We start from the raw sequence: 12,417 nt of genomic DNA on the forward strand, positions 1-12,417 counted from the left end.
TTTAGCAGGAGCAAGAACCTCTTGCCCTGGCTCGGGTTTTCTCTTTAAAGAGCTTTTTTATTTTGCCTTTTAATAAAACTTTTTGTTTCCAACACTGTCACAGGAGCCATCCTATTTCTTTTATGCCACCGGAGGTAGCTGAGCTATCAAGGGTATAATGCTTATCTCTGAGAGCTTATAAAACCTTGCTTGAAGAGAAAAAGCATTATTTGGGGCCTGGCTTTTTCCCCCTTACAACTTAGACCCTTTCAAAAGAGTAATCTCGACCTGATTACATATAAACTTGCCCTAACTTATGTTTGCAAAAGATTCTTTCTCAAAACAACATTTAAAAGCTGCTCCTCAAAAAAGGAAGAAAACCCCCAACTCAGCCCCAAGCACAGCCTGAGGGCTGCCAGGGAAGTCTCCAAAGCACCTGTTTTACTCTGCTGAGCACAAATTTCCACACAGTTTTCTTTATGCCTGTATCAATACAGGTCTAGAACCGTCAACTTTTGGGAGTGAAGCTTTTAAACTATTTTTTATTACTGAAACAAATAATGACTGTCTCCCTCCCTGAATAACTTTGTCTCCTGATCTTGTAATCTGCACATTGAACTTCACAGAAGATTCAGGGACCCAGAATGAATCCAGGCAAAGGGAAGTTTTTCAGAGTAATTCACCCTCCAGCCTTTCACTCAGCTGATCCTGGCCAGTGACAGCTCATTCATATCCACACAACAGCAAAATCCAGTTACCTGTCCTTTATTAGCCAGTTCAGAATTATTAAAAATCCATGATGGCATTTCAGAAACCTCCCAGAGCCTGGATTCACAAACCTTCAGTGACACAAATTCATAAAGAAATGAGCCAGAAACCACTGGCAGAGGAAAGAGGGCTCAACACCTCACCTCCATCAGCTGAAAATCACCATGTAGGCACTGATGCCTCAAGTCCAATTTAATTCCTGTCCTCTTATGCTCTGTGTTAATCAGGCATTAAAATTAAAAAGGGAATTTTAAAAATCCCCCATTTATTTTTCCCTACACTACTCCTACAAAGAGGGATTTTTACTGACCCAGATGATTCCTCTCATGGTACCTTTGTTAATACAGGTTAAAAAGCTGTCTCAAGCCCTCAGTGGGGTCAGTAACTGGCTCACCTGTAGAGCTCCTGTGAAACACATTCATACAGCTCCTCAGCACTGAATTTCAGACTGTTATTGATCTAAAACAAAGAAGAAAGAATTAATATAGTCATTCATCAAGTATCACATGTCTTCTACAATTATACAGCAGGAATAGCAGATACAGCTCATGTATTCCCTAGCAGGCTCTCAAGTTGAGACAGTACATTAAAAAAGCCATCCTGTAATAAAAAATCCAATATTACAAATTCCATCCCCATTTTCTAACCACTTCTGCACAAATCTAAAAGACCTTCAATATTTCTTCCTCCCCTCTTAAGTCACCCTATGGTTTTATTTACATATACATATATATAGATATATGTGTGTGTATCTCAGATGAAATAAGCTCTGACTTGCATCAATACCAAAAATATATGTGAAGGCCCAAACCCCAAATATATTTCCCCCAAATATATATATAGCAGAGCACTGCAAGCTTGAAATATGAAACATATTAAACAGAAATATTCTACTGAAAACATTCATTTCAAGGCTTTTTACTCTCAACAGCAAGTCATTCACACCAAGTGAGCACTCAGCAAATCACATGAACAATTCAAATACCTGTTGAAATCCAACCAAAATCTTTCTTTATATTCAACAACTAATAAATAAGAGCAAAGAATCAAAATTCTTAATGGAAATACAGTGATGAGACATGACCTCAGAGCTTGAAATAAAAGCTGTAAGTGAAGTGATCAAGCACCAAGAAAAAGTCATACCTCATGTCTTCTGAGGAAGCTATAGAGGGTCCAAATATCTTGGAAACTGCTGGTTGGGGTTAAAATTCTGAAAAAGAAAAGTTTGGGGATGCTTTAAAGCAAGTAGAAAAGGAGTCTATGCAAGAGTTAAAAAACTAAGTCAGAAATCTTCAAGGGAAAAAATTACTTGAACAAAAAGGAAATTATGAACTTTGAAGAATTTTCCCTTCCACTACTCTAACAGAATTAAAGAGCTTATTATTTCTGTGAGGACTTTTCTGGAGGCTTTTTCTAATTAAAAATTCCCTCCATGTTTTTGTGAGCCATTTCTGAATGAGGGAGGAGGGAGGAAACCCAGCACTAATTGAAAGCCCTTTGATGCCCACCAGTGAGGCCCATGGGCTAATACACAACATTCCCACCCCAGCTTTAACTCATTCCCTTCAGATTCCCATGTGCAGCCCAAATGCTGCAACTCACTTTCCATTTTTGCTACTTCTAATAATCACCAATTCCCACCCAATACAGCCAAGGGCCAATGGGATGTAGCAGCTGAAGAGAGGTGGCTCTCATGAAGCACCTTGATGGACACCCTTTTCCACAAGGCTCCAAACCCAATCCAGTAAAGAAGCTGGTTTTTAACAAAATTAATTATCCTCATCTATTCAGGCAGATACAATTCAGTTCCACCTCAGTGTAACTTCATTTGCATTTACCAGGAAAAGCAGAACCCTCCTAAATGCTGCAAAATGTACCTTAAAATCAACACAAAATTAAAACACAAGTAACACCTTATATATATTAAGAAATACTGAGAAAATTCTGGATTTTTAAGTCTTACAAAGTTAAATCATGATTAAGATAATGAATGGACTTGGAAAAAGAAAATCTTTTGGGGAAAGCTCTATTTACTTTCCCGTGGGAAAGTGCCCAAATTCTCTCCCTCCTCTTGCAAGCTGTAAGCTTCATTTATAAATGAATTAATTAGGAATTGAAAAAAACAGGAAAGTAACAGAATAAGTTTAAAAATACCAGTTAAAGGACCCTGTGTTTGAAGCAGGCTGCAAGACCATGACACAGCACAGGATTTATTGTAGAGTCCACTCTAAAAGCAGAGCATCCACTGCTTTTTCTCATCATTTTTCACAGGAATTATCACCAAAAATTAGTCATGCATTCTTCCCCCCACTTCCTAAGAAGCAGTACCCAAAATGTTTGCCTTAAACCTGCCAACTACGAGTCAGGAAGGGAACCAGCTGGCTGCTCTGCCTAAAAACACCTCAGAACCTTCCCCGGGCACCTCAGCGACAATCAGCTTTGACAGTGGAAAACCCCAGCAGGGAGAAGCTGCCAGCAACCCTCCATGGAAATGCTGGGAATCTTGGCAGCTGGAACTGCAGCTCCTATTCCCCCTCCCCAGCAGCTCCCATTCCCCCCTCCCCAGCAGCTCCCATTCCCCCCTCCCCAGCAGCTCCCATTCCCCCCTCCCCAGCAGCTCCCATTCCCCCCTCCCCAGCAGCTCCCATTCCCCCTTCCCCTGCAGCTCCCATTACTCCCCCAGCAGCTCCCATTCCCTCTCCCCAGCAGCTCCCATTCCCCCTCCCCAGCAGCTCCCATTCCCCCTCCCCAGCAGCTCCCATTCCCCCCTCCCCAGCAGCTCCCATTCCCCCCTCCCCTGCAGCTCCCATTCCCCCCTCCCCTGCAGATCCAGGCTATCCAGCCCTGCCTATCACACCCAGCACCTGCAGCAGGAGCAGAGCATCCCAAGCCTGGGAGAGGCTGATTCCTCGTGGAATCATTCCCTCCAGTCCAGTTAGAAAGTGCCTGACTGCTGCCATCAGCTTGGATGCACAAGTGGACACAACACAAAAGCTAAGGTGTTATGAATAATCTCACCCCAAGGCCATCACAAAATGCTGGTGCAAAATCCGTGCATCCCTGCTCTTCCTGCTGTGCCAAGGACACACATGGGTAAGTGATGGAGCTGCCAGTGAAAAACCTGGCCATGGGAGCTCTCCAGAGGAAGGATAGAGGGAACACACTCAAGCATATCCCTGCAAGACCTCAGGTGTATGGACAAACCCACTGTGCCCCCAGCTCTTTGGGGAAAAAAACCAAATTGTATAATTAATCATGCAAGTAACTTAATGTTAAATCCTGTACCTCACTTTATGGCCTTTGCTTGGATGATGCCAATGGTTTCTGGGTTTGTACTGTGGAATGAGAAGTCTGACATTTGGCTCCAACTTTTATAGCAGCTCTAAATGTAAGAGATTTGTTGTTTTGAGGAGAGAGCCCTCACTCCACACAGAGCCCTGGGAAGCTGCTGACGGAAGAGCCTGCACCGTAACTCCCCCCACAGATTCCCAACAGGTCAGCACTCATGAAACAGCCTGGTGCTGTCTGCAGCTAGAGGGGCTGCAATAGCAGTTCCAGTCTGGGAATATATTTTCTGTACAAAACTGACACATGCCTGTCTGCAGAGCAATGATTTCTCAGCACCACTGCTCCCTACTGCTTTCAATCACTTCATGTGCCTTTCATCACCTGTAGCCACCACCCTGTGCTATGGAAAATGGACATTTTAAGGGAAGGTATACACTGGGAAACCTGGACCTGTCTGTAGGAGCATTGACTCTGCCTCCATTACTTCATTAAATCAAGTTGCCCTCGTTTCCATGGAAGTTTCTCAGTGATAAAACGTCTGCCTCAACTACAGAACTATGTCTAGAGAACTGTCTCTAAATCAGTAATCCATGAAGCAAAGGGCTTTTACATCAAACTGTTCTAAGCAGCCATGTGAACCTCAGCACCACAACACTAACCACTGCTGGTGCTCCTCTCTCCACACTGGTTCAAAAGCAGAGGGTGGAAATCCATGGAATCACTTGGCCTTTCCATCAGCACAGCCTTGCAGAACCACACTACAACACCCCCCAATTCTGACTTCAGGTTCAACCTAAGAACTCCAGTGTGGCTCTACAGAGTTTTCTGGAAATATTGAGCATGTGAGGTAAAGAAGGGAATGTCACAGAAAGACCCAAGAAATGACTATGGATATCTGCCACCAGTTGGAGGTTAAATGCTGTCTTGGAGGCAGGAGGGGAAAAAGGAGATAGTCACACTTGGTGATTTTATCTCAAGTGCTTCCCAAACCACTCCCAATGTTTATTTCCTGTCCTGTCCCTCATCTGATGCCAAACACAAGGTGTAAGATACAATAATAAATAGAAATGGATAGGAAATAGATCAAAATGTGCACAGAGAAGATCTGTGAGAAAGCAAAGCCTATTTGGAAAGGACCAGAAATGAACTTACCAAGTGGAAGTGAAAAGCCCAGCCCACAAGCCAAGTGGCAGTGAAAGCAGGCCAGCCTTCCAGGTGCTCCAAGACCCCATGAGGGCAGGGACAAGGGAGGTCTGGTGGGACTGTGTGCAATCCCTTGTGACACCCAGGGGAAGCTCTGCCCCCGGGCCTGTCCCACTCAGCTGTCCCTCTGTCACAGCTCAGGCTGGCAGGGCTGGCACAGAGCATTAACCAGTTAACAAACCCAGAGCTCCATCTAAAAAGCTGCCATCTGATGGCAGAAAAGGCAGCCTCACCATTAACAGCCCCTTTTAACCTCACTGCCTGAACATCAAGGAAGCAAAGGAGATGGGAAATGCAAACCCCAAAGCTCCCTGTGGCTCAGTCCCAATTCCTCACTGTGCTGCACCAGGGGCTCCGGTGGGGTTACAGCCACCAGCACAGGCCAGGGCTTGCTTCCACAGCAGGCAGCTGGGAAATCCACCAAAGCCAAGCTCGTGCTTTCCGTCCCTGCAGAAATGTCTCGGCCATCAGCCCCTGCTAGCAACCCTGGCTCTACAGGCTCAAAGCAGCATGGCTTCAACAAGCCCATGTTTGAGAGCTTCCTGCTTTTCAGACTGCTCTAAAGGCACCACGGTGTGAGCAGCTGCACAGCACCACCTCTGCCCTGCCCCTTGGGGAGCACTGCCCACTTCCAGCCCTGTTTGAGCTTTATTTCTTACAGCTGTCATTAAAACTGGCACAACAGAACATTCCAATTTGGGCCTGGCAGCAGAGAGGGCTGCAGGGAAGTTCAGTTCCAGGTTTCACCTAAATGCATAAAACCATAAAGATCAAACAAGTGGTGACTGGAATGTCTGATACTTTCTGAACAGGGAGCTAATCTCCATTTTACTTCCAAAAAGAGACTGTGTGCAGAGAAGATTAAAGACAGAGCTCTTCATCTAGAGACTTTATTGGGACTTTATGGCAGGAATTATTAACTGACAAGAGCCTAAGGGGAATGAAGACAATCCTCTATTGAGACATCAAGGAGAAGAGACCTCAATTCCTCCACTGACCAGCTGAAAAAATAAAGAGGACACAGTTTCTCTGCATCTGAGGAATCCTACACTAAAACTAGTAACACTGCAGAATTGTTTTTAAATTATTTCAATTCAGTGATCAGTTCTGATATAGTAACACTCTCCTGCGCTACTGAAATCTTAAGAAATTACACTTTTAATTTACAAACATTTATGGAGTCCGGGACTAAACCACATTTTTCCAAACCACTGGGAATGCAAGAGAAATTCAATTTATATAAAATATTAGAAAAGCAGAACTCAGGCTCCTATGCAGTCAGTAACAGACAAATATTTTACAAGTGACAGCATATTAGTGTAAATATTTAGGAGGCCTGTATCTAAGTGTATATGCTATAATATGTGAGTGATTTTCAAGCTGGCATATGAACAAAAAAAATTCGTTTTTAGCCAAGAGATGAAAAGAAAAAATCCAACTTGAAATAACTGCATCAATTCACCCAAGACTGAATTTTCTTTCTTTCCTACGAACAAGGATTTCTTATCTAAAAGAAACCTGGCAGGAAACATGAAGGCGATGTCCAGTTCCCTAGGGCTGCATATAGAAGCTTAGAATCACAAGTTCTATTCAGCTGAGGGTAAACATCAGCTAATGCAAACCCTTATTTTATTTTAAAGAGTTAATTTTAGAGACGTTAAATAAGGTGCCCCAATTAACTGGTTTGAAATAATACCCAACCCAAATACAAATATAAACCACTAGTGAGAGCACTCACAAATCCTCAATCCCAAATTATTTAAAATCATGCAATGGTTTCACAATTTTACTGGATGCTTACATTTCAGAGGTTCCATAACCTTTGGCCATTACCAATAGTAAAGGTATATAGTTAGAATATGCTAACTGTACTGATTATTCTTAATTTCAGAGCTGAAGGCTGTCATTGCTGGCATGCAGAATTGTGCAATACAAACACCACTCTACTACCAGTGCTGTTAGAGGAAGAAATCAAGACAAAATTAAAAAATCTGCATAGTGTTACAGAAATTACCAGAACAGGGTAACACGCCAAAAGCTGTTACTGACACATCTTCAATGAAACAGCTTTTTTTTTTTTTTTTTTTTCCTTTTCTGTATCTGTATTTGTCATTAACATGTTCTGGCCATCAAGCCTCAATAGCTGGAGGAGTGCCACTGGTGTAGTGCTTTTTTATGATTAAGGGTATCATTATATGTATCGCAAAAAGCATTATCAAGTTTTTCTAGTTGTTTTTAACAATCTGAAAATCTAAACTTTTAATGCAGTTGAACTTTCAACATAATTTACTGGTAAAACTTCCAAATTTTCACAAGATATTTTCTCTCTTCTTTGTTCTGAACAGCAGGGAAGAGAAGGTACCACAGAATCAGCTGTATTTTATCACTAAAAGCTGTGTTACCTACACATATTCAAGACAGACCTTTCTCACTACTTTTTCTCCAGTGCCTCCTTTTCTGCAATCATGCCATTAGATTAAGTCATTGAGAGGCATTTTTTCAAAAATCAAGAAAAATAAATATGCTAAAAGGTCAGCTTTAGAGCAAAATGAAAGTGAGGTGTCTCTGCCTATGGCAGGGGGTGGAAAGAGATGAGCTTTAAGGTCCCTGCCAACCCCAACCATTCTGATTCTATGAAAACTTCTGAATTTTTGCTTTAATATTTTGTAATATTCATAAAACTGCATTGAGACATTAACCTGGCTCCTGGCTCTTTGGAAAAGCTCCTCAAAACTCTCCAACTCCCTTAAATCCCTCCACTCAAGGACAATGCAGCAAATACTTGGTGCAAATTCTCCCCATTTCTTGCTCCACGATGCCACCTACTGCAAACCTGCACATCAGAGCAGGCATTTCCACAGTGTCCTGGGAAACTACTCCATTCCAATAATCAAGCCTGTGTATTTTTATTTATTATTAGGAGCTTTTATTTTTACAGAGCTCTCCCACAAAGAAAACCAACAGTTTTTAATGAAACACCTCTGCAACACAAAAATAATCATTCTGAATATTCCACATTTCCATTTAATCTCATCCACCACATCTATAAACTGATACCACAGGATCTGTTGCAAAAACTTAAGCATCAGAACGAAGAGAGCAACGTTTAGCAGTAACCTATTTTATTGAAACAATTTCCTTAGTGGGAAAAAAACCCACCAGCAATAAATTGAATCCATCAGCACTCAGCTGCTCAAGCTCTCTTTTCTACCTGTACTTTTCTGCTTCTGATTTTATAGTATTTTGATCATTTACATTTGAAAGACACTGTAATTCTTGGAATGGATCTATATTTCACGGCCATGAAAAAAGGACTAAGCCAAAACAACACAGGAGATGCCTTATTCTTCCTGAAACTCCCAACTTTTTGTGCTGTAAAAAAACAGTGGAGGGATGGGGCTTCCCCTGCCAGAGGCAGGGTTAGATGGGATATTGGGAAAGAATTCTTCCCTGTGAGGGTGGGCAGGCCCTGGCACAGGGTGCTCAGAGAAGCTGTGGCTGCCCCTGGATCCCTGGAAGTGTCCAAGGCCAGGTTGGATGGGGCTTGGAGCCACCTGGGACAGTGGAAGGTGTCCATGCCATGGCAGGGGTGGCACTGGATGGGCTTTAAGGTCCCTCCCAACTCAAACCACTCTGGGATTCTGTGATTCTATGAAGACAGAGGGAATATTATCCTGCCTAAAGAGAGAATGCAGCTGATTGTTGCTGTTATGGCTGTCATGAAAAGCACTCAAACTGGGAACAGCAAAGCCCCAAAACTTTACATCCTTCACTCTACTGGAACTTTGCCCGCATCTGTGTGGGCCTCACATGTGAAATACAAATGCCCTGAATTATTCCAAGTTCCTGCCATCAAAATTGATCTATTTATCATAATCATTAATAGCTCCAGTTACACCTGAGCAGAGGCAACTTGCCGGTCAAACACTGGAAAACAAATCCCAGGCATCGAAGGCAATTCCCTGCAAGAGATCTCCACGTCTGCAACACTTCCATGATCTTTTGCTATCAATGGTTCAAGGCAGCCTTGACAGCAGGATTTTTACTGCAAACCACGTCACCAAGCACACTAGAATAAAGAGTGGTTTGGTGCTGAAATATTTTAGACTTCTGTGACTTCAGGTGCCTGTCACACATTTTGCGCCCAGCTGCATTGCTCACCTGCCAATGCCCTCACGGATGTCCTTCACTGCTGCCAACAGCTTCTGTAGGCCCAAAAAAGCCTCCTCAAATGAGGCCTTGGCAGCCATGGTCACTGCACTGGGGTCCAACTTCTGGAATAGCTCAATACTGAAATTCAAAAGAAATAAAGAAGAGACAGAAAGGCAGTTAATAAAAAAGCTCTGACATAACAACTTTCATGCTCCCAACCTTTGTGTGACAGGTTGTCCAATTTTTTTGAGCAATTTTTTTTTGGTCAATTTAGTTTAATTATGGGTAAAAAAGCAGAGTTTCTAAAGTGTGCTTGTTTGAAAGTTATCTAAGGTTATGTGTTTCTGAGCCCCTTTAGCAAGCTGTACCTGTACAAGTTCATGGTGTTCCAAACACCTTCCAGGACCGACCAGATTTCCTGGTGCCTGTTTTCCTGAGCCACATGAAAGCTGGGCTGTAGCTCTTTTTCCTCAGTGCTTTGCAGATTAGGCATCGTGGCTTCCATTTTTTCACACGCAGCATTTTCTGAAAGAACCATGATGTCTTCTGATAAATCCTGCTCACTGTCTGCCCTCACCTTATAAAACAGTTCAGCAAACAAATAATCAATGTATTTGGTTCCTAACTTCAGAAAGCCAGAATCTACACACTTCTACAGATTTTTTTAAAGCAATGCTCAAGAAATCAAGGCTGAACTCTTTGAGTCACCTTGGTTACAGTCTCTGCATCCAAAGCCTCTCTTGATAGTTTGGGCTGGAAGAGACCTTATAACCCATCCAGTGCCACCCCTGCCATGGGCAGGGACACCTCCCACTATCCCAGGTGGCTCCAAGCCCCGTCCAGCCTGGCCTTGGACACTGCCAGGGATCCAGGGGCAGCCACAGCTTCTCTGGGCACCCTGTGCCAGGGCCTGCCCACCTTCACAGGGAGGAATTTCCTTCCTGACAAGTTTTCAGACAGAGCCTGACTCTTGTGACAGCAGAACATCAGGTTCAGGGCTGACTGCATTGCACAGTTGACTCCTGACCTTTCTTTCCCTTTCATCCTTTTCCAAAGACACCAAGATCTCTTTACAGCTGCTCTGACCTATCTTCTTTCCCACAAATCCAAATATTTCATCCATGCTCATGACTCCAGTTTTCATGTCGTTACATACAGAACTGACAGTAACCATAAACCAAGATAGTTGGAATTTCCTCCACAGCAACTCAAGAGCTGAGCTGGGAGTGAAGACCAACTTCTGAGAACACAAAAGGGGCCAGGACAACCACCACAAACCCATGTGATAGAAGGGCCCTTCTTCAGTTACAAAGACAATGAAAGCTGAAATAACACACTTGAGAACAGCAGTATGGAACCCATGTCAGAAGGAGAAACAGCAAGTTTAACCTCTAAGGCCCATCAGATACAAATGCAATAGAAAACTAAGACAAAATAATGGTTTTCAGTCACCATTCCAATACTAACACATTTATTAGGGAAAGAATGTATCAGCAGATATGCACTGCATGAAAATACAAGTTAAAGTCAGGGTCTCTCCATTTTGAAAACACCCCAGAAACATTTCCTAGAGTAATCAGTGGAAATGATGGGAAAAATTAAGAAATCTAAGCCAGGTTTGGAGCACAGAACAACTTGAGGATGGGGTGAAGTGGATAAACACCAAAGCTGCCCTTACCCCCCCGAGGGTCTCACACAGTTTTGCCACTTCAGCATAAGCCTGGGGCAGGACACCATTGTAGTCTGACCTGCAGCTGAAAGCATGGAGCAGTTTTTTGGATTCCTGGAGTAGGATATGCACTGTTGAGGAGTCAAATGGTTTATCTGATGTTTAGACATTAATGTAAGAGGGAGAAAAAAAAAATGATTTAACAGTCTTGGCAGGCAAATTTATTTAATACTCAAATACCTAGATTAACAGAAGTACATGAAAAGCCTAGGAAAATGGCTCAGAAGCATCAGGTACAACAATCCCAGAGAAACATGCATGAGATTGCTCACTCCTTAACCAAGGCTTCCAGATTTATCCTGGGATCTTGCATGAGGATCAACTGGCATATCTAAAATAATTCTGCAGAACAGCAATATCCCAAAGAGGCAGAACCAAGAAATCATAGGAAATCCTGAGAGGGTAGGGGCCCACAGGAATCATGGAGTCCAACCCCTGGCACAGACACCCCAACAGTCCCACCCTGGATCCCTGGGAGCATTGTCCAAACACTCCTGGAGCTCTGACAGCCTTGGGGCCATGCCCACCACCCTCTTGTGGGGGTTTTATTTTGGTTGACTACTATTTAAACCAACCTCTCAGCCCTCACATACCATATTAAATATTCTTTGCTCCTCCATAAATTTTTTGGTAAGTGCAGATAATTTGGTCACACATAACATGGGGGCAAAGGAGGGAAAAGGATTATTTGCTTTTTAAAAATAATTCAGACTTTAGTGACCATTAATACACACAGTCAGTTCCGTAACTCAAACTGAACACGAAGGCTTTTTACAATTTTACAATTAACTTTCTCAGGGACTTACCTGCATAAAGGTGTTTAGAAAGACATTCAATGGTTGAAAGTAAACTCCTTGGCACCACATAACCAAAAACAGCCATCCAGTGTTTTTTATAACATTTCAGCAGGTTCGCTAAGGTCCATGGTGGCTTCAGATAGAGGATCTGGAAGAGAATATGTTATAAATTCAAAGGCTGGTTTCCATTTAGACATATTCCTATACATCCCACAACTGCTCTGCTCTTCAAGAATGTGATGATTTGTGACTGCTGAAGGAGAAATTCAATAAGACCATGTCCAGATTTAAACAAGTTTATCTATTAATAAAGATTTGATTCAGCAGCACCATGGGTTAAACAATGATGTTCATTCAGAAGTAATGCACAATCAGTCTCATGATTTGTGGTTCCCCATTCCTCAAAAACTCTTAATACTTTTGATTTATGTCAAAACTGATCTAATGAGTTACTTGTGCACAAAAGCCAACAGTAACAAGAACAAAAAGAACAACAGTAAA

The 12,417-nt window shown here is 42.6% G+C and overlaps 1 protein-coding gene across 5 annotated transcripts in view; it reads right to left on the reverse strand.

Moving 5' to 3' along the window:
- The window catches only part of SWT1 (SWT1 RNA endoribonuclease homolog), a 63,167-nt gene that overhangs the window by 3,063 nt on the left and 47,687 nt on the right, over positions 1 to 12,417 (reverse strand). For 2 of the 5 annotated variants that reach the window (XM_068199492.1, XM_068199490.1), the window contains exons 13-18: positions 11,926 to 12,064; positions 11,069 to 11,214; positions 9,759 to 9,967; positions 9,400 to 9,528; positions 1,891 to 1,957; positions 1,142 to 1,206 (exon numbers count right to left, since the gene is read on the reverse strand). In XM_068199492.1, coding sequence (XP_068055593.1) covers positions 1,142 to 1,206; positions 1,891 to 1,957; positions 9,400 to 9,528; positions 9,759 to 9,967; positions 11,069 to 11,214; positions 11,926 to 12,064 — 755 coding nt within the window. Of the gene's footprint in view, positions 1 to 1,141; positions 1,207 to 1,890; positions 1,958 to 9,399; positions 9,529 to 9,758; positions 9,968 to 11,068; positions 11,215 to 11,925; positions 12,065 to 12,417 lie in introns of those variants that run through there. The other 3 variants (XR_011002030.1, XR_011002031.1, XM_068199493.1) reach the window with 3 other exon arrangements.

This window comes from Anomalospiza imberbis, chromosome 9 (genome assembly GCF_031753505.1).
Source record: "Anomalospiza imberbis isolate Cuckoo-Finch-1a 21T00152 chromosome 9, ASM3175350v1, whole genome shotgun sequence".
In the NCBI taxonomy this organism is placed as follows: domain Eukaryota; kingdom Metazoa; phylum Chordata; class Aves; order Passeriformes; family Viduidae; genus Anomalospiza; species Anomalospiza imberbis.